The following is a 23,117-nucleotide window of genomic DNA, read 5'->3' on the forward strand; positions in this document are numbered from 1 at the left end:
CGCAATCCCGCTGATATTTGCTGTAGAAATAGGCGCTAAAAGGATCGTAAATTCGGCCGTGTCGTATACGCCAAGTACGAAATGCGAAGAGATTATAGGGAGAAAAATACAGGACACATTTTCAACCCCTTTTGGCCCGTGCATCATAAAGATTACAGCCGAATAATAATTCATAAAATCATCGCAATCCCGTTGAAGTTTGAGGAAACAATAGGCGCAAAAAGAATCATGATTTTTGGCCGTGTCGTATATCTTTTAAGAACGCATTTACGGAATGCGAAGAGATTATGGGGAGAAAAAATAAAGAACGCATTTTTAACCATTCTAGCTATGGTGCGTGCATCACAAAAGATTACATCCGAAGTAATTTATGAAATCGTCACAATCCCGCTGACATTATTGAGGTAGAAATAGGCGCAAAAAAGTATCATGAATTCGGCCGTGTGGTACATCTTTTAAGAACGCACTTACGAAATTCGAAGAGTTTATCGGGAAAAAATTAAAGGACGCATTTTCAACCCCTTTTGGCGCGTGCATCGTAAAATATTACAGCCGAAGTAATTTATGAAATCGTCACAATCCCGCTAATATTTGAGGTGGAAATGGGCGCAAAAAGAATCATGATTTTTGGCCGTGTCGTATATCTTTTAAGAACGCATTTACGGAATGCGAAGAGATTATCGGGAGAAAAATAAAGAACGCATTTTTAACCATTCTAGCTGGTGCGTGCATCACAAAAGATTACATCCGAAGTAATCGTCACAATCCCGCTGACATTATTGAGGTAGAAATAGGCGCAAAAAAGTATCATGAATTCGGCCTTGTAGTACATCTTTTAAGAACGCACTTACGAAATTCGAAGAGTTTATCGGGAAAAAATAAATGACGCATTTTCAACCCCTTTTGGCGCGTGCATCGTAAAATATTACAGCCGAAGTAATTTATGAAATCGTCACAATCCCGCTAATATTTGAGGTAGAAATGGGCGCAAAAAGGATTGCGAATTTGGCCCTGCATGTCGTGTACCTTTCAAGAACGCATGCACAAATGCGAAGAGATTATCGGGAGAAAAATAAAGAACCCCTTGTATCGCGTGCATTAGAAAATATCACAGCTAAAATAATTCATTAAATCATCGCAATCCAACTGACCACCAAGAGCAGTTACGCAGCAAGTTGGTGCGCTGATGTTTAGAAAAAGTCACAAACGCATTTGATACAATCTGATTTTGTTCATTATCATTTTACACTAATTCACAAACAAACATTCTAATTTTTTCCTGTCTTTATTTTTAAATTTCTTGTGCAATAAATAATGCAAGTTTAAAAAAAATTAGTCTGTAAAATATACATGGGGGGGGGGTACATCCATAAAAAACAAGAAAATAAGTTTGCAAGTCATTTAATGTTTTTTATGTTGTCGTTGTTGACCGGTAAATTTTCTGTTCGGACCTGTAAAAAATGGTAAAACGGGGCATTTACCGGTCCGACAGAGACAGGTCGGACCGGCAGAAAAAATGGGTTAGTGTGCAGCCCTTCACAAGATGGCTACTTTTGCAGCATCCGTTACCAGCTGTCATGGCACCAGTTACTGTTTGGAGTTCAGTTGCCAGCATTTCACTCGAAGGTACTTTTTTGGAGCTGTTTGCAAAATTTAGCAAAGATGAACGTTATAAGTGTTTGTCAGTGATTGTTTCTGCCTCGCGTCCGGTCCCTGGCAAGACGTAAATTTGAATGAATCTCTTGGAGTTTTGAGTGCATTGACATGGAAAAATGGTATACCCTGTATTAAAAAAAAAAACAACAACAAAAAAACAAACAAACAAACAAACAAAAACAAAAACGACCTACCGACCCTCTTGGGTTTTGACAATTAAGGGCAAACAAACAATTTTTTTTTTTGGCCTTATCTCAATAATCTTTCAGTGATCTTAAAAAAGAAATGTAGCAATTCTTGAGAGACTGTGGAAAGATGATTATAAGAGGAAGTCAGACTTGAGCGCTATCGAGATCTTTTAAGGACTGCTGGAAGTCCTCAACTTCTAGCTTGATGAAAACCGCTGAAAGACTATTTTTCAATTTTTTTGAGACCATGAAGTTCACTAAATGATCTCATAGGAAATTAAAAAGGACCTCGCAGATCATTTAAAGTTCACTGAAAGATCATTGGGGAAGTATCTGCTAATTTTTACGGTCTATCAGTGGTCTTTCAAAGGTCTTCCCTATGTAGAATGGGGGTATAAGTCAAAAGTTAGCCTATACAATACATGTCAGTCCTGCACTAGTGCACAGCAAGTTTATTCTTATTAGTTTTGTTTCTCATTTCATGTCCTCAAAAAAAAAATAAACCTCAAAAAAAAAAAAATGTCCGGTGGAGCGTTTTCACAAGTTTAAAAAAAGAAAAAAAGGTCTTCACCTCATCTCTCCCCGTCAACTTCCGGGTTTCTTCAGCTAACCAGAAAAACAACAACAGCAACAACACTGCTTAAAAAAAAAAAGGTCTTCAGCGTAAAAACATAACCTTACCGCACTCACACTTCAAGATTTCCATTTCTTTTTAGTGCCACTAACATACTTCCGGGTTATAAAAAAAAAAGGATCCAAAGTGCTGACACCATATTATGTATTCCTTTGTATGGTGCAGAAAAAGTGTGTGTGGGGGGGGGGGGGGGGGGGAGCCCCCGGTTCCGCCGGCCTCGCATTTTTCTTGGATTTTTCGTGGGGTATCTCGCAGTATGATTAAAGGGATAGATAGTATTGGTTGAGGTGAGGATTCAGCTTGTAGCTTTTTACAAGATACTTAGAAACCACTTTATGAAATGTTATAAAATGTAAATAGCATACAATTCTAGAAAAAAAAAATCAGTTTATTTGATGAAAATCGGTTATGGCTGAGATATCCAGAAAGAAAGTAAAAAAAAAATGATCCTAATAAAAGGTGAGTCGTAATCTATCCCACCTTTTGTTAGGATTGCTCTGTTTTGGATATCTCATCCATTTCTAAACCAATTTCACTACAACCTTTGAATTCCTCTTAGAATTATGTGCTCTTTCATATTTTGTGTAAGAGGTTTCTCATTATGTTAACAAGTTAAAAAAAAGAAGAAGTTTGAAACCTAAGGCCCCATCTCAACCTGTAGGCCCTACCATCCCTTTATAACGATGCTCGTTTACCCCGAAAGATTTTGATCCGCAAAAGACGGCTGCAGAAGTCAACATCATGCAGATGTGTACTTTTGTCGGTAATGGGGTAAAGTTTGAGGGTAGAAGAGAGAAGGACACCCTACCACTTGTACACTGATTTCCTGCGAATTTTGGATGTATAGACATCCATACTTTGCCGTGGTGTGTGTGTGGAGCGGAGGATGGATGATAGAGAGCACACACTAACAGTACATGTACACTGCACGCGTCGTACTTGTACCCGGCCAACAATCCTACGGGACTCACTCGAGAGAGCGTCGTTGACAACAGAATGGAAACCGGCTGATTCATGGCGATATGAGCATCGTTTTATTGGACGAATCTTATGTTTGGATTACTCAAGCGGGAACGGTTCAAGACATCATAGAGGGCTGTGTCAGACATTAATGGTAGGGAAACCTGAACACATCGATCTCTTGATAGCTTAGGGTCTAACGGGTTAGATATCTGTTGCAATTGTATGTCTGTCTATCGTTCAATTGTCATTGACACGGTGTAGTTACGTAGAAGAGCGCGTTTGATCATGGCAGTCTGCAGCTAGCAGCTGGGCGGGGTGGGCGGATGGCCCTCGACCCACCCAGTGACCCCCATATAGACTTGATATGGCCCAGTGGGTTTGGCTTGTCTCAATATCAATGCTTATTTGGCTGGCTCTGATTACATTTTCCGTGCGTTTGCCTCGATCTCCTTCTTCTTCTTCTTGTCAGTAGTCTGCTTCCTTCATCTATTAAAGACTCCAAAGAGCAGAAGAGCATGCACTGCACTGCACGTTGAATGTTGCAGGCAAACAACAGTAACACTAACATGAGTTAGATGGACTAGATAAATCTACTCAAGCTTGACTAACGTTAGACCCCCCCCCCCCCCCCCCGGCCCAGACGTTCTCTATTCTAAATTCATGTAGGCGTGTAATGTTCCAGTATAAGTGTATTCCTGCTTGTATTGCATAACATCTTGTTGTTTTGCAAGGCGCTTTATACAATCTATTTACAGCTAGATTAACAGCCTGAACGCGAACGGTATAACTGTCACTGAGTACTAGGAGCGCCCTGGGGTTACAACTAGCTCTAACTAAACATCCACTCTGCAGTGGCGGATCCAGAGGGTGGCGCTCCGGGGGCACGCCCCCTCTTTATTTTTTCTTAAGATAAAAGAAATAAAAAGAAATGTGGGTAGGGGGGCGCACGTAGGGGGGCGCGTGCGCCCCCTTTTAACTTTGTAAAGGTGCCTCCCCTTTACGGAATTCCTGGATCCGCCCCTGACTCGGTATACTTGAATAGCATGGTAGGGCGTAAGTTATGTCTACAGTACTGACCAGTGACTACATATTTTCTATTGAACATTTGAATGTAACAATATATGATGCGCAGTCGGAGATCATCAGTACAGTACATCCTTTCCAACAAGTCCCAAACCTGACCAACCTGTTGTGGACACGATGTGAATGTGTATGTGTTTGATCTTCACCTGAATGGCTTTCATTTGTTATCTGATGTAAAATACTTCAAACGTTTTTGAGATATTGATAATGATGCACAAAATTTTGCAGTAGGTCGTACATACACTTTGAAATTGAAATGCAGTGTTCAAAATTGCCAAATTTTCTTTCAGACTCTGCCTTGTAATGTGCATAGATGCATAGTAAACTGAGCCATGGTATGCAACTGTGCCATACTTCACGAGTACAATGTAGTTACACCCTCAATCGTGTTTGTTTATCAAATTCAGTAGTGGTTGATATATAATCTGTTAATCAACAGTAAGAATCATATTTTATTGTAGAAATCCTATGTTTTGTAGTGCTACCTGGTGATTTTACAGTGCAAACCATTCTGCTGTAATGGCCCCTAGTTGTACAGTTGTACCCAATGGCTATCTAGAATTAATGTGTGATGACTTTGCTTTTGTAGTGAGATTGATTTTGGGAAGCATGCAACCTAGTTGTACCAATAAAAGGATCCCCCCCATTTTTCTGTAACACGTATTGTTAGAAACAGGACAATACTGTTTGTTTATTTCCTATTGTTATTATTATTATTTTTTTTTGGTCATTTCAGATCACCAGTTCACGTCAGCTTGTCTTTAGAATAAAGAATACACTGTGACAGAGATGATATGTTGAGAGAGCAGCCAGGTGTAAGATCATACAAAGCGTCAGCGCTGCGCAAAGGAAGCAAAGCAGATGAGTTGGGGAGGGTGAGGGGATGTGCCCCTCCAGTGGTGGATCCAGAGGGGGCGCAACTGGTGCACTCCCCCCTTTATTTTTCATTAAAAAGAAAAGAAATAAAAAGAGAAAAAATGAAATGAAACCTGGAAGTGGCACCAGAAATATTAGTTGTGCCCCCCCCCCCTTTACAGAATTCCTGGATCTGCCCCTGCCCTCCCACAGCGCTTTCATTTTGAAGCTGTAAATCCTGCACTCTAGTGCATACTAGATAATTACTGGTATAATATACTATTTTGGCTATTCTGATAAAAAATATTGTCCTAAATGGGACTTAACGATGATGGAAAGTCCATGTTTTTTGTGAGGACTTAGAAAATGCTTGTCATGTGCGTGAGCATGGGATAGACCCCTGATGCTCGAGTCTCACCATGCCCAATGTGTGAGACTTTGTAGGTCTGCTTTGATTGGGTCATGAACATATCAAACATTTTAATTTGCAAATATTGGACCTGTAAATTTTACAGTCTGTTGTAATAGATGCCATACTTTTGTTATCATTTACAGGCTTCATGGCATCAGATCATCTGGCCTTGCCTGCCCCTACTCACAGGCTGTCTGTCCCCTACGTCCATGGCCTCAGGCCCTCGCAGCGTTCGGCAAGCTCACCACAGCTCCATAGGGGATCCAAGGTTGACCTGCGTGACCTCTTAAACCTCTCTCCATCCCTCCCACTAAGAGGAATCTTTGACATTGGCAAAGGTCACTTTGATGTTGTCCTTGAGCAGACAAAACTCAGCTGGACACCACTTGGCAGCAGCAGTCAAGGTTAGTGACCATGGAGAATGAGCAGTGGTCTCAGCGAGGTCAGAGATCAAGGTCAGTAGAGTAATGGCCTCTGGTTGAACCACTAGTTCTTATGGTACGGCACTACATGTATTATCAACTGTATATTTTTTTGTAACCTTCTAAACATGAGGAGGAATATTGTGATAATCAAATTTCTTTGCAAGTAATATATTTGGGATGGAGTGTCATATTTTATTTATGTACACCAAATTGTCATTAAAAAGTAAGGAATGTAGGAAATGTCATGATGTTGGTTAAATTTGTCCAGATGGCTGTGAAGAAATGACACCATATATATATATATATATATATATATATATATATATATATGTATATATATATATATCTAATGCCATTTAGGTTTTTATCACATATATATATATATATATATATATATATATATATATATACATAGATATAGATATACATAGATACAACAGTGTACATGCCCTTGAATATGAGATCCATTGTTTTCATATCAACAACCATACTGATGCCCATTAAATGTAGTGATAGAAAATAGAACCCTATGATATTTCAGCACAAAGCTGGTTATTTTGATTATTTTGTGTTTAAGTGATTCTATGTTCTGATTTACTGTTCAGGGCAATAGAGAATTGCATGTGTGCTAGTATCAAGACGTATTAATTTGTGTTTGTTTTTGTAATAAATTTTAACATAGTGAAAGGTGAAACATACCCCAAGGAGGTCAGAGTGCGGGACATTTTTGCTGTTCAGATTCAGAGAATCCAGCGAGCTGGGCAGGAAGATGGAGGTCATCCAAGGGGCGTCTCAATCTTTGTTGTCCACCCACAAAAGGGCGTGGCTAATGGGCTGGCATGGGAGGAGGTGCTTCTGTCTTCAACCAATGAAAACTGCTGCCAAGAGTGGTTCCAAGCCATTCTTGGTTTGTTGAATGGTGAGCTGCTCCACTGGTTTACTATGGTACTTAGGAATGTCCAAAGGTAGCCATATGATGATTCCTCTGTTTATGCATGATCATTGAAATGTAAGTTAATTTAGAACGAGCAAGCTGAGATCAAAAGTTAGCTGTCATATGCAGAGATATAAAACTGAAATTCTACAGTTTACACAAGTTATAGCTCCAAAAATTAAATCCAAGTTGTTTAATTCATGTACTCTGGCAGAGGAAAGCGGGCATTTGAGATTATGATGGCAGAATGGAGAAGACAGTGTTAAGGATCAAAGGATTGTGGCAATGTAGACATTTCTTCATTATATAGGCCAAGAACTAGTGATGATATGCAAGTTGATGCAAGGTAAACTTTTGACTTGCAAATTGTGATTTTGGAGAGTGATATGTCAAATGTCAGTGTCAACGTGTAAGATACTGTACAGTTAAACTCGCCTAAGTCGACGTCGCATATGTCGAATAATCGCGTAAGTCGATGATTTTAAAAAGTCCCGATTTTTCCCCATTGACTTACGTGTATTAATTCACTCACAAGTCGAATTTTGTAAGTCGAATACTCGCCTAAGTCGATGAAATTCCAAGAACACTTTCGTGGAAAAACCATTGAATTCACTGTGCCTAAGTCGAATAAGATTTTATTGTGTAATAAATCACTGTCATTTATTATTCATTATTTATTACTCATTATTATTTTGTTTGTCAGATGAGTTTGAGGTGACAAAAAAAAAATGATCTAAAGTATCAAAATTCAAAGCGATCTCATGCGATCGTTGAACTCTCTTCGTGTTTGGAGGTCTGCGCGCTGGTAAAGCCCTGTCAGCTGTCGCGCTACGTACGTACAGGGACTGGGCTGTGTATTGCTCCACTCGCAGTAAGGCGCTCGTACAGTACACATGCGTTCATTTACATGTACGGTATTATTGAACCAGGGAGGTGGTTGCAGCGTAGCTTGGCATCTGCAGCGCTGTGCAGTGGAGTGGTATGGATGAAGCTGCTGAGTTTTCAAAGCGGAAAGTAGGGGGAAAGTTACGGGCACGAGTAAATCAGAATTGCACCTCTACACGCATTTCAAGACACGGTATGGTAAACTACCTGGAATCAATCACTGCTCAAATATCGTTCATATTCACTTCCCCAAGGTTTAACAAGTTTGTAAAGTAATCGGACCTGTGCCAATACTAATGCACTGTCCATGCAAAGTTAGCCGCGGCCCTGCCGGGCGACCCGTGCTGCGGCACACCGCTCCATCTCTCGGCTCCAGAGTAGACAACATACATGTACATTATACATTATGTACGTGTGGTGTAACTGTAAGTCGATTTTTTTCGACTTACGCACAAGTCGAAAATCGCCTAAGTCGATGTGTTTTGCTCAGTCCCGAGAAGATCGACTTATGCGAGTTTAACTGTATATAGTAAATATAGTAAACTTCATCAACTTAGCAACAGATTATGAGAAAAGATCATTTGTAGTTACAGATTGGTCAGGCTTGTGTGGTACAAAATAAATCTCTTGATATTGTCAAGCTTTTGTTAAAAGCAGTCTTATTAAAAGCTGTGATGCTTTACAGATCCAGAAAAAAGTAACCCCTTGACTCCTTATGTCCACTAATCAATTATCGCATCACATTTTACCAACAAATAATATCTTCATTTGTATTTTAGTAACTCTTTAATCAATATTATCCTCTATTCACAATTTGCTGTCACTTCTTTTTACATAGAATTCACTGAAAGACCAAAGAGACTGACCATTCTCATCGATACACTGACCAACAACAAGGCCAAGCATGTTTATGAGGCAAAGATCAAGAGATTGCTGCACTTTGCTCGGATTGAAACTAATGTGAGAGGTATGGCACAAGGAAAACAACGTTTTTGGTCCTTTTTTCTAGCTGCATGATATTCTTTGAAAGTTTGCCACCATCTTGTGACTTACTTTAGAAGTCTTCTCATTTTTCAAGGAAATTTTGTCTGCAGATGGCACTATTGTATTTAGTATCAACTTTAAACCAAACTGCCATATGGTTAAGAAATTAGGAGAAAATGTCCCTGTGGTTTTCTTGTATAGATTTGTAATTCTTTTATGGAAATTTCTGTAATCTCAAACGTGTCAATCTTGTGTAAAGGTTACATCCAAATTGTCCATGGACTCATCATGCTTGTGGAATGAATGCATTGCTTTGAGCTGTAATGAGCACTATCTTTCAAAAGGACTTTGTATCAGAGCATGTTCACTATGCATGGACATTTTCAGATGTTGTACTTGTTCAGGTTGTTTCTTATTTCTTGATCACATGAGAGAAACCAGGACGTAATTATGCAAAAGTAAGAGAAAGATGAGAGTATTATTATATAACCAAAATCCTTTGGCCATCTGGTTGCTGACATATTCTATGATGATGAACATTAATTTTTCTAGTCCTTCATACCCACAACCATGAGAAGGAATCATACCAGTTGCTCTTTGAAATGTTTTATGTTGCTATATAAATAACAAACATAATTGAGTTATAATGAATATGCAATAACAATTCATCTTTTTGATGTAAAAAAAATAGTGATAAGCAAAACACATATTTTGATAAGTAAACATTTGGAACAACTGATAAATAGATAGTAGTCATATGAACCAAAGTGGAGGAGTCTAAATCAAAAGCACACCTTGTATTACTTAGGCCCCCCGAAAAGTAAATCACATCATAATTAACCGTACTACAAAGTATACTGGACAGCAAAAGAAAGTACCCACTTCTGTCAAAGGCTGCACACAAAAATTCACCACCTAGAAATAAACAATTTTTTTTTGTACACAGGTATGCTGCCATATCCATTAGTAATCACATACCCAACAGCAAGTGATTATCTTTATTACAAAGAAGAAAATGACATGCACAGCAAATTGGTCACTAAATCAAAAGTCACAAAATGTAACAGAATGAGCCTTACAAGCCTAATAAGATGTGGCTTAATTTTCCAGATGGAAGCTTGCTTAGACCAGAGTAAAGTAAAGTCCAGTCTAAAGAGCTAACTGATTTTATTCTGAGAATTAGCATAATCAGGAAGGATAGCATCTCAATACAGAACACACTTATTAACATCATTTTGACGAAAAGGTGTTCACTTTGACATATTGGTTGTTTAAAAATGTTATCCATTCAGTGGCCATTTTTGCATGGTGGAAAGTGCTGCTGTGTGGGACTTTTGATTCAATGACCAAGATGCTGTACATGTCAAGTTCTTCTTTGTTATGAAGACATTTACTTGCTTATGTGGATTTGATTAGTAAGGGGCATTGTAGCACACCTGTGTACAAAAATTGTATATTTCTAGGGGGTGATTTTTTTTTTTTTTTTTTTTTTTTTGTGCGGCCTTTGACAGAAGTGGGTACTTTCTTTTGCTGTCCAGTGTATATATATACAAGAATGGTATGAAACAAACTACAACTAAAACTGAAACTGAAACTGAAGCTCTGCATCATGACAGAAAAATGAGATGAGACGATAGGAAACAGAAGGAACTTACAATGCACATGCCTTGCCCCATTAATTATACATTGAAGTACCTTGAATCATGCATTGCCCTATTAATCATACACTGAAGGGAAAGCAAGTGTGTTGGTGAACATTAATGAAAATGTAATCAGTCATGCAGGAGCCATAAATGTCAAATTTGATAGTGCCATGAAGCTTATGAAGCTTAGTTTCGTGGCTCAGCTGTCATTAGTTCTAAGGTTACAAGTTCGTGGGCCGATGAATTTCAGGTCTCATCATGCATATATATCTCTTGACTATGCCTGTCGCCTCCTAGATACCACCCACGCCAAACATGCCCAGGGCATCCTTGAAGTGATGGACTTCCATGATGTAGATGGGTAAGAGAAGACAGTGTTGATTAGTGCTATATATGCTTAGTTACAGTGTGTGAAATGATAGTCTAGAGAGTTCACTGTGACTATCTGATCACATCGTTTATTGAAAGCAAGAGTACATGGGCGGTCATGTGATTTGGGAGTTCACAGATATAGTGTCATAACCATCATCACTTGGTTGGTGATAAAAAAAATTTCACACACAATAATTAGCACAATATTATGCTTATCATCGTCATCATGTTCATTCTTCTTAGGCATTTCTATTTATCATACTTATTTAATCATGATAACTTCTTATTATTTTTCCAAAATAGTTTAATCATTAGTCAATTGTGGTCTTTCATTTTATTTACCCTTGTTTAATCCGTTGAGGACGGACTGATTTTACTATAACACTGTAGACACCTGCCCAAGTATTTTTGCGATTTGTCTTCAATGGGTTAATACTCGACAGAAGAGTACCTCTTTACACAACAACATCTTGTCAAGATATCAGGTTTGATTACCAGTAGTATGCGGGATGAACATAATTATGAATGTGTCCTAATTGTGAACTGTACATGCAAATGTGAATAAATGTGTTTATGAATGTGCAAAAATATTGTGGGTTTAGCATGATTAGTGGATATATCATAACTTCTTTTTAAGTTTTTGATGTGTAAGGGCAGATTGATACAGATTATATAAATATCTATATTTCTTAAAATTTGCAATGCTGTTTTGACATACGTGATAATTAGTAACATGAAGAGAGCATGGGATTGATAGCATTGGTATTCTGATTTGATACTCTTCAGTGAGCATTATAATCATTGTTGTATATCATCATCAAAAAAAAAAAAAAAACAACAAAAATCTGTGCAGTCTGCCGAGGTAGGTGGACTGTACAACATTTATGTGCCTCATTGGCAAGATGAAAGACATTTATTATGACTTCAATGTTGACATGCACTAGCCTGGCAGCAGTAGACCTTTATGGACTCAACAAGACTCTGTGTAGGTTGCTTCATAGTGTGTAACCATGGTAACCTCCGAACTTGACTAATATTTACCCTAGACTGACTGCAAATAGCTCCAACAAAAGCAGTCTAGCAACAAAAGCAGTCTTGCAACACACAAACTGCAGAGAAAAAAGTGGTGAAAGCAGGACTAGTGCAATAAGATGCCTGCAGTTTGCATTCAAGGCACAGACATGTATAAATCTCAAAAACATTAGCAAGATGTCCTATTGCCTATTTCTTTTTTGATAGAGCTTTCATAGTAGAAGCTAGTAATGCTCAAATAAAGCTTACTCATTTTCCATTCTTTGCACAGGGTGGTCTGCATAGGAGGGGACACCATTGTCAATGAGGCAGTCAATGGGTTACTATGCAGAGCACAGAGGGATGCTAATGTCACGGTGTCTCAAAGCACCCCCATTGCAAAGTGTAGGATTCCACTGGGAATCATTCCTGTAGGTAAGTCCTAGTAGATAATGCATTTTAAAAATGACAAATACAATATACAAAGACATGAAGTAGATGATAAGGAATTGTTTTTGAAGCTGCCTCTGGTTTCCATTTGATGAAATGTGTCAACAGAAATTATGCAGTATTCAAGAATCATCATCATCATGTTGCTTTGACAGGTTTGGACCTCATTATAAGAGGTATAAGAACCAGCAGCATACAAATGATGCACAGGATAGAGTGCGTTAGTGGAGGCGTATAGTGCACTCGAGGGTATTTACAATTGTGAAACATTCACGAGGCGAAGCCGAGTGCATGTTGCACTACATTGTAAATACCCGAGAGTGAGCTACGCCTCCACTAACGCCACGAAATAATCCTGTGCATCATTTGTTTTATAAAATGGGTCGAAAATTCGAAAACTAACAGCATTTTCCAGCGTTTTTCACGTACCTTTGTGGGTCAAGACGTCCGAAGATGTTCGTCCCAAACATTTACGCACGTCGCACTCGGAGATCCCGCACATACAGTATAAGTATGATTGGGGGTTGGGTTTCCGGACACTTAAGTTCCCGCATGAAAACTTACTTATTTTACATAGAATATGCACCCTTTACCTTAAAGACTTGATATAGACTCCTCATATAGGCCTACTAGACAACATACTCTGAAAACGGCGTGAGAGTTAACCTGCTAAATCGTTGGATTTGCCCTTCAAAGTGACTCCATGTACGCGTCCGGTCCCACAACGCTGGGTCTACTGTACTGTACAAAGTGTACGTATATAAGAGTATACGTACGCCACACATGTTATGCACAAGGGAAGAAAGGCCGGCCGGCCGGCAACCCGAACTAGAAGTTGTTTACAGGATTGACAGCGCGTACTGTATGCATGCAATTCAAAGGAGCCGCCGTGCGCACAGACGATCGACAATAGGATTTAAAGATAATAAAAAGTTTTGGTACCTCAAAAGTGTCCTTGAATTTTCTTGTCTTAGTTTGTGTTTCAGGTTAAAGTACCTTTCATATAACTAACACTGTGACACTTACTCGCCCCAAAGTGCTCTCATGTCTTAGTAATCATGCAATTAACTGCGACCAGCAGCCCCATACGCATAGCGACCAGCAGTCCCATACGCATAGCGTAATCGGGCTTCGCATTGTAGCATTCAGGATCATGACAGATTTAGTATCGCAGGGTAAATGTTAACTGAAAATCCCATAAATTCTTCAATTTGAAGACTTACCAATTAAGTTGAAGTATTGAAAACAGGCTTCGGGCAAAGTTTGGTTCTGCCTATAGTCCCTTTCTGTTCGAATTGATGACTGAATGTGACTCGGTCGACAGGACCTTAGGAGAGCTACATACAGTACACTGAATACTACAGCCAGTGCACGCGAACACATCACATGCACACAAATTTCAAATCCATGAACGGATAAGATGTTTGTGTGCGCATGCGCTGGCCATGGTATCCAGTGTATGTAGCTCTCCCAAGGTCCTCTCGACCGAGTCACATTCAGTCATCAATTCGAACAGAAAGGGACTATTGGCAGAACCAAACGTTGTTCGAAGCCTGTTTTCAATACTTCAACTTAATTGGTAAGTCTTCAAATTGAAGAAATTTTTGGATTTTAAGTTGACATTTACCCGCGATACTAATTCTGTCAAGATCCTGAATGCTACAATGCGAAGCCCCATTACGCTATGCGTATGGGGCTGCTGGTCGCAGTTAGCTATGCGTACAATGGGCTGCACCGCTGCTGGTCGCAGTCAGTGGTTTCGTACAATATTTATCGACGCTGTACAGCGTCGGCTCTGGTACGAAACCATTATTGCATGATTACTAAGACATGAGAGCACTTTGGGGCGAGTAATTCTCACAGACAACGTACTTTAACCTGAAACACAAACCAAGACAAGGAAATTCAGGGAAGCTTTTGGGGTACCAAAACTTTTTATTATCTTTAACCACGGTGGATTTAACACGCAGTGCGATGGGACTAGAATAACCATAGCACACGTGACTCATTTCAACGCTTCCTATTGGCTACATTCTTGAACCCATTTTATAATAATTTTTATCATTTATCTCTTACATCTCTATCTTCTCTCATATTATGCAATGAACCAGATGATGCCATGTTAATAGTTGCTCTGAGATAGCCACTGTGGGTCAATATGATCCACCTTTTAAGCATTTTGTGCATAAAATGACAATGTGGTGCATGAAGAGTGTACATTCCTCATCCATCCTTTACTTAGCATTTGAGTAAAATCATTGCAATTTGTTTATAATAGTCGCCTGATTTTTATTTTGGTCAAGGTTTATTCAATGTCGTCGCCCATTCATCACAAGGCATCAGTGATCCCATAACATCATTGCTTCACATCATATTAGGTGAGTACCTTTTACTTAATATGAAGTTGTGTGGTTCTGTTTTCTGTAAGGTTTTCTTCTTTTTTGTTGTTGTAGAATCTACTGAAAAAGAAAAGTCCGGAATTGAAAGAAAATTCCCATATGTCAATCAACAGAGTATTAGAGAATGTGTTTCAAAATCATACTTGTTTATATGGAATTGTCTTCCAAACAGTATCATTTTACATTAAATTGATACCTTGTCCCAGAGTATTGTGAAACTGAACTCACTGAGCATTAAGTGACATCAGAAAAGTTACAAAATTGTCTTAAACTGAAAAACATGTGAATTTTCGTAGCCTTACATCACGGCTGTATAATATAGAGCGAAATCAATGTGTTGACACCATAATGCATTTTTTCTAATGAACTAGTGAGGTTGGTATGCAATGAGTGCCGATGTTAAGTGGAAACCAGTAACATCTGCATTGCCACTTTTGATGCATAATACCATTTCCTCTTCAATGAAGGTCACATACAACCACTTGACGTGTGCTCTGTGCACAATGAGGCTGGGTTCCTTTGTTTTGGTTTCTCGGCAATGTATGGATTTGGCAGCGACTGTTTGCGCCGCATGCACAAATCTCAGAATGTACTGAAATCGAGGGCAGTGGAGTTTGCCATGGCAAAGAGTCTGCTGAAACTTAGGTGGGTGTCACTCCCACTGACAAGGTCTTACGTTGTAATATTTGAAATATTGCAGAGATAATACGTGATGAACATTGTCCCCCAGTATACCAAGATTTTTAAGTGGACAATGAGAATTTCCTACAAATTCCCTACAATTTCGTACACATAAGTGTTGAATTCTGCTCTCTTCTTAGCAGCCTCTCTCATTGTGAGTATTCAGGAATAGAATCTGTTGATGAAGAATATTGGTAAAGAACTGTACATTAATTCTAGACAGACTATACCTGTAATCAGGAGTTGCAGACAAATGTTTAGGGTTCATAGGGGTTGCCAAGTACTTAATTTTGTACAAAAATAAGATAGATACATTGATGTATATGTCATATTTTGTTTTGTTATCACCTTATATCCTAAGTTGTATTTTTTCTTTTCAATAATGATTGCGGTGTTAAAAAGGAAGAGGAGAGAAGTAGCTTGATAATAAAATATGTATCCTAGCTACCCAATTCTTACAGGTTACAGATAAAAATGTAGTATTCTTTTGATTTTTGTATTTCATATCAAACAGTTGCATTCATTCTACAGGGTTTTGTACATTGGTGAAAGATTGGCTGTTTTATGACCATCAAGATGTGCATATTTACAAACCACTTATCTGGTTTCATATGTTCATGTCATATTGCCATTGCATTCAGAACCTATGAATGCGAGGTCAGCTACCTACCCAGCCACACTGATGGGAGTTTAGATGTTGAGAGACCTGTGTGCTTGAAAGGGTATGTACAAAAGGGAGCATTGACCCTTGACCCTTCCATTAGCACTACCCCCACCCCACACTTCTGTGACCTTTGTGTATAGTGTCCTAGAAGAGTCATGCATAATGTTTGCTGAATACTCTTGTCCTTAATTAGAAAACTAATCAAGTTTTGTTTGTGGGAATGTCATGATGCTGACACATCTTGCTGTGTGAAGGATATTATTTGACAGATCTGGATCATGAGTTTGTAATTCTGTGTTCAGTGTGGTTTACATGACTTTAGCCAAAACTATGAATTGCTGACACCTTCAGTGGGATGCCTAGATTACGCAAAATTACTCAATCAAATCAGTTACTGTAAAAGTGGATATTTTCGTGCGACTAATTTTTTGTGCTTGGCCGGGTAAGAAGAGTTTCGCATGTTTTTAATTCCGCGGAATCAGGACTTCAACTACTCGAACATATGGCACGCAAAAATATTTTATCATGTCTTGTTCTGGGTGTGATTTTGCTTGACTAACAACTTTGTTATCCATCTGTTCATCTTTTTAAATACTAAGGTGCAAGATATGTCAGCAAATGCCGGAGCTTTCCAATCTCGTTCACTCCACACCGATCCCCCTGAGACGACAGGACAGCCCATTGGTGTTACGTCGTCACAATCCCAACACCAACCACAGTGGCCCCTCATCCATCGTCCAGGGCTCCACGATGATGGGCCAGGGCACGAGTCCCTACTCCAGCCCCAGGGGCACCCCTGTGCCAAGTCCTAGGGCCAGTCCTCAGCCTAGTCCCATGGTGCAGCGCCGCAGTCCGTCCTTTCCGGTGATAGCATGGGGTCTGGACGAAGCTGACAGCACGTCAGAAGAGTGTCTGGTCACACCCAGGACTGGTAAAGAAAGGAAGAGATCCCTCTTCAAAGCTGGTGAGTTCACTATTGTGATACAGCTTTCATGTCTTCTTCCTCCTTGTATAATCTTCCATCTCATTGCTAAAGTGGACCACTTGCTTCAGAAACCTCCAGTGCCTTCTTTCTCTATATTGATGCACTCTAGGATAACTGTTTAGTGTCCTGTAGTTCTACACTATAGTGCCCTCTCATACCCTTTCAGATCCCTTACCAGCTGGCAAGGAGATTATTCTTACTTTGAATCTCAAGATTTTTCAGCAAAAAAAATATCTAGTTTCCTTCTCATTTTAGAGTGGTTTCAAAATTATCTGTTTATTTCACGTCTGCCTTTCCTTGTGGTCTTTACTCCTTCACCTCTTACACCCTCCTCTGATGGTCTGTCAAGCACAAGTACCCACTGCTCTCCCTTGATGTCCTCCAAGCATATCTCTTGATCTTCTCTTTCCATCCCTTTCAATACTATATCCTCTTTATCTCATTGTTGATTTATCCTAATTGTTTAATCTTACTCTTTCTCATAGTCATCATAATGCAATGGCTTGAGTTTATGTATGTTGTCTGTCCCAGTAGGCTTTTCAGCAGCGTCATCCTCGGCACCCAACTCTAGACCAGGCAGCGCTGGATGGGGTGACACAAGCACCCGTGGGAGGGAGACCGGTGCCAGGTTGAGTGGTCCTGTTGACCCTGCCCTTCACCATGGTAAGGGTGTGGAGACCAACCCACAGAGAGCATTCTACATTGGGGGAGGACATGGAGGAAAAGGAGGGGGAGGTGACATCGAAGTGCCAAAGTTGGACATCACACATGCTGCAGAGGGCAGCAGCGGGACAACCCAGAGGGGGATTGGTATATTACCCTCAGACAGTGAGTATTCAGACAGTATCAAACATACAGTAACACTCTGACTATTTGAATGATACCATGTCCTAATGTAAGTCCAAAATCTACATCCAATTCTCTGTCATTCTTTGACTTCTAGTTTGTTTTCTTCCCCCTAGTAAAGTGTTCTGCTTGGAGTGTTCTTCAGGATAAATATGAGAGTGATAAAATAGATTTACTTTTGATACTATTCATATCTCTATTCAAAGCATATGGTATCTTCCAGCCACTTAAAAAAATGTCAAGTCTTGTGTAGAAATTAAATGCAAAAGTATATGGTCAGAAATTAAAGGTTTGTCTTAAACATAAGAAATGAACCTTTCACAAAGCTGTTATACTGTGGTGTTCACCCATCTCAGGACTATGTAGGTCAAAGGTTCAAACGCCAGGAAAAAAAAATTACGAAATGGCTGGATTTATGATGAGCTACTTAGAAGGAAGTCCGTTTATATTTTGCATACAACTGGACAATAACAACGTGACAACAAAATTAGTGAAGTCTGTTACACTTGACTTGTGATTTTTTAAAAGAGAAATGTTTGCAAGTATCAAGGCCACTTCTGCTGCTCCAAATGAATAATGCCAAATGATCAATCACAAGTGATATTATTGCATTCTCAAACACTTAAGATTATGCTCTGTGGTATTCAAACCTTAAGAACCAGACTTGACAGGTTAGGAGACAGTTTTCTGTGATATCATTCTTGGAGCATACATTTGCTTAGAAATTCACTTGAAATTGAGTTATTTGTTTATATTTCAATTTCTTTTTTTCCCATCATTTTTGTTGTTGCTGTAGCTAGAGCCAGCTCTGACAGTGATAAGGAGTGGCGTACATTCCAAGATTCCTTCCTAAATGTGGGAGTGGTCACACTGCCCAACCGCAGCCACCTTGTCCCCCAGGGTCAGTGTCCACTCTCTCACCTGGCTGATGGCTCTGCCCACTTGATACTCGTCCGCAAGGTCAACAGGAAGGAGTTTGCGAGGCACCTGCAGCACCATGGGAGCAATGAGAACCAGGTATGATCACCTTCTACCTCCAGTACACCAGTTTCCTATAATGATGCACCATGGTGATACAGAAAGAATGAAATGGCTTTGAACAAGAATATTACATACTGCTAAGAAGAGGAGAGTCAGTGATTTTGCTTATGTGCGTGTTTCATTGAAAATGGATCCATATCTGGATTGTGCAATCACAGTTTACCTCTTAGTTGCATTATTGCACCCTGGTGTAGAGTGTTTTTGTTTTTGTATGTTTGTTTTTTGTAGTGACTGAAGACGATGCCATATCTTGTACAGGGTATGACAAAAAAATTGTATTGCTGACAAACAGCCAAAATTTTGAATTGGGAAATGAGTGGCTAATTCATTTGGTTATTGCTGAAGCTGGATATCACATATGCTGATATTTCTGATGGTAACAGCCATACTATATATATCATATTATTATTAACCTTCATGCAAAAAAAAAGAAAAAAAGAAAGAAAGAATAGAATTGAAAAAATGAAACCCAAAGACCTCTATAATGTACATTGTACATAATTCATCTCAGAATGCAGTTGTCTCCCTTTGATCTGAGCTGTTTATTAGCATTGTCACTTTAAAGGTAGGGGATACCTTTTACAGACCTCCCAAAATGCAGCAAAACATTAAATATGAACCTCAGGGGACTTGTTTAGGCCACTGCTGAGAAATTTGGAAGTCAACAGTTATCTACAATTTGAATAATGCACAAAACTCAACTACTCAGTAGTTCTGTGTGTCAGCCACACTTAAGCCTTTTTGTTGCAGTCTTCTGTATTTTTTATCTATAAACACAAATCTAAAAGTATAAGAGCTGATGTAATAACATATAGAGTGTGTGGCAAGAATGTATATAGAAATGTTTGTAAGTTTTGATGAACTTTCTTCACAAAATATACATGATGGACACACATGCAATGCATGGGTCTGCAAAGGTAGCCTAGTAATGTACTGGAATTTACGGTGAGCCCCGAAAAAAATTCAGTTCAAAATCTAACGGTCAATAAAAATGTAGTAAATGTTACCTTCCACTCTCAATACTTTATGGGAGTTTCTAAAATGATACTCTCTTCAACATACCACTGTATTTATACAACTCTTCATTTGAGGCATGCAAATGGGATTCCCTACCTTTAATACAAACTACAATCACACCTTTCTAATTACTGATTACTTCACTTTGATGACTTTATTATAAAAAAACAAAACAAAAGAGAAACAAAAGAGCAAGCAAGAGTGATATATGACTTGCATACCTCAGGAGATCATTTCATTTTGATAGGCTCTCTTACATTCCTTTCCACAAATCTTCACTGAATTTCTTCTTCATATTTGTGACTTGTTGCAGTGCTGAAATCATCCAGTACCGCTGTTTTATAGTTGCAAGAATATCGATAAGATATTTTTTCTTTTTTTAGAAACCAATGGGAGAGTTGTGAGGTGATGACATCATTGGCTCTTCTAATTTGCATATTGTCGCTGGGATGACAAAACATTATATCTCAAATTTTGGTGCAAATTACTTTTTTGGGGGATTAATTGTCAGATAATCAGTTTAGTGATGTCGTGTCCAAATCCTAGCTGACTTACCCCCAAATTAAAGCCACCACAGCATGTCTAAGGGAAAGCGATCCCATTTATCATAGTGCTTATAACTGCCATGTCTTTTTGCTCTTCTGAACGTTTACCATTAATGAGATACAAGGTTTTGTCACCCCAACGGTGATATATGCTTTTAACTGTTTACGCTATTACCTGAAGACGTTTGAAACTTTAAAATCCTGTAGTTTTCTTCTTCCTTATTGTATTTTAAATGAAACTCCCACCTTTCTCTTTGCTTGATTTCACTCTTTGCGTTAAAGTTAACTTGGACATTGAGTGACATTGCTCATGAAGCTACCTACACCCGGGTGTTTGAATGTTCAAATATCACATATTGTGCACAGTGGAATAATGCAATGATTTGCTCTGATGTGGCCTCCTCCTTTTTCTTTCTGGTCTCTTCCTGGCTGGTGTTTCCTGTGCTTGGGGTGTGTCTCACTTGACTGCACTCCGTCCTGTGCAGTTTGATTTCCCCTTTGTGTGGACTCACGAGGTGAAGGCAATCAAGATTCGTCCCGTGCCAGACCAGGGGGATCTCAAAAGTGGTGCCAAGTTCTGGACTTGGAACATTGACATGGACATGGTCCAGGCCAAATCCATTGAGATGAGGTTGGCATATGATCAAATTTTGGAAATGTTTTTGCCCGCTCTCTCTCTCTCTCTCCCTCTTTTTTTTTTAAATTTTTAATTTTGCAAATACTACCAGTTTGCACAAGAGTTTGATCTGATTATGATTGTATTCTGTAGAGGGTGATATTTTATGTTGGATCAAAAGGCATGTGAATAAACTTCTTTTCATAATTGTGACCCGCTGCAACAAAAGGATCCGAAAGTCGGGGGAGGACAATTTTCGGAAAATGGCATGACATTATTCCCTTACTCTTCTACTTTAATTTCATAAATAGCACAACTCATAAAAGTACTCGCTTGCGGAGATATCAATGATTTTACTAACGCATGTCAAGTGGTTGAGGAAATCAGAGTTTCGAGAAAAGCGCCTTCAAAATTTTCCTTCCGACAAGGGGAGGCGAGACAGTTTTCACCGCTTGACAATAAAAGGCATGCTCCTAGCGATGTTTATTCAAGCAGAGCGCCAGCGCTCTATGCACGACCAATCAGTAATCAGGATGCCACGCACTGACCAATAAGATCACTCCCTCGTTGCTAGGGGAGGAGTCTAGCTGCGGCGCTAAATCCAAATCTTCGGACACCTTTCCGTTACTTTGAAAGTCGGAAAATCATGGCCCAGAAAAACGCTGATTTCTTGCCTTTCCTTTTATCATTTAGCTTCGAAATTTTGGCAGATGATAAACAAAACATTAGGCTACAAAATTATGCCAAAAACAGAAATCAGATTGTTTTGACCAATTTTGATGATGTGACTTCAGACTCGATTTTCTCGGCTCAGCCGTCAGCGACTTTAGGATCCTTTTGTTGCAGAGGGTCACAATTTCCCTGGCTGCATGCTGTTCTCTTGATATGCCCCCCCCCCCCCCCCCTTGGCAGGGAACACTGGAAGCCAAACTGTCCATGAATGGGGATTATTCAAATCCACCTAATCCCTGCTAAATCACAGTGACCTTTGAGCCAGACTGTGGCATTGTTGCACTTTAGTGGGTTGTTTGAAGTGACTCAATTTAGTGTGTTTGTTTGTTTGTCTTTAAGCCTAGAGAATAAAAGTCAACAAAAACAAGTGACTTACTTCATTATGGCTCAGTGAACGGGTATGAAAAGAGTGATTGATAGTAAGTTGTCCTTAAATTTCTCTAAGATTAGATTTCTATTTTTCAAATCAAACTGTCACACCAAGAAATTGAGTTATATGAAATTTTTCATTTGGGTTGTTTTTTGTTGTGTTATGTTTTCCTCATTTTGAAAAACAAACAAACAAAAAACCTCATAAACCTTATGCCTATGGTAATATTGGTCCCATATAAAGTCTATGAGCAATCTTGTAAGGAATGAAATACATGTAAGTCACAATAGTACTGACAGCATTTCTGTCAATCAAGCAGAAGTTGAACACCAGATATTCATTTTTCATTTACCTGCATGGTATCTGTTTTATTTGATGTGTTTCTTTCTTTCCTGTAGAGTACATCACCAGCTTCTGGCTGTCTTTGGAGAGGGGATCAATGATGATGACTTCCCAACCACGTCTTGTTTATGTCTCTGAGAGCATCCTGGACCTTAACATCTTCAACCCTCATTGCTTCCATCCTCATGACAGTATATGAATTTGATAGGCTCACATGGGATCCATTTCATTTTTGATACAGGTTGGGTTAAGAAGCATAGTTTTCTGTCTTAACATGGCTATTACAAGCACACACTCTTTCTGTATTGAATGGGTTAAAGAGGCTGTACAGCCCGTCTTGGGCATATCATCAAGGTAGCTGAAAGTCAACCATATTCACCTTGA

The 23,117-nt window shown here is 39.2% G+C and overlaps 1 protein-coding gene across 1 annotated transcript; it reads left to right on the top strand.

The window, feature by feature from the left end:
- Positions 1-3,454: 3,454 nt before the first annotated feature.
- LOC140243779 (ceramide kinase-like protein) lies at positions 3,455-23,117 on the top strand. Its single transcript, XM_072323448.1, has 14 exons — positions 3,455-3,592; positions 5,935-6,195; positions 6,899-7,135; positions 8,874-9,002; positions 10,960-11,023; positions 12,338-12,480; positions 14,799-14,873; positions 15,362-15,539; positions 16,217-16,297; positions 16,839-17,203; positions 17,756-18,052; positions 18,867-19,087; positions 21,159-21,304; positions 22,790-23,117. The coding sequence occupies exons 2-14, from the start codon at positions 5,940-5,942 to the stop codon at positions 22,869-22,871; spliced, it is 2,274 nt and encodes a 757-aa protein (XP_072179549.1). The 5' UTR covers positions 3,455-3,592; positions 5,935-5,939; the 3' UTR covers positions 22,872-23,117.

This window comes from Diadema setosum, chromosome 20, assembly GCF_964275005.1.
Source record: "Diadema setosum chromosome 20, eeDiaSeto1, whole genome shotgun sequence".
Classification (NCBI taxonomy): domain Eukaryota; kingdom Metazoa; phylum Echinodermata; class Echinoidea; order Diadematoida; family Diadematidae; genus Diadema; species Diadema setosum.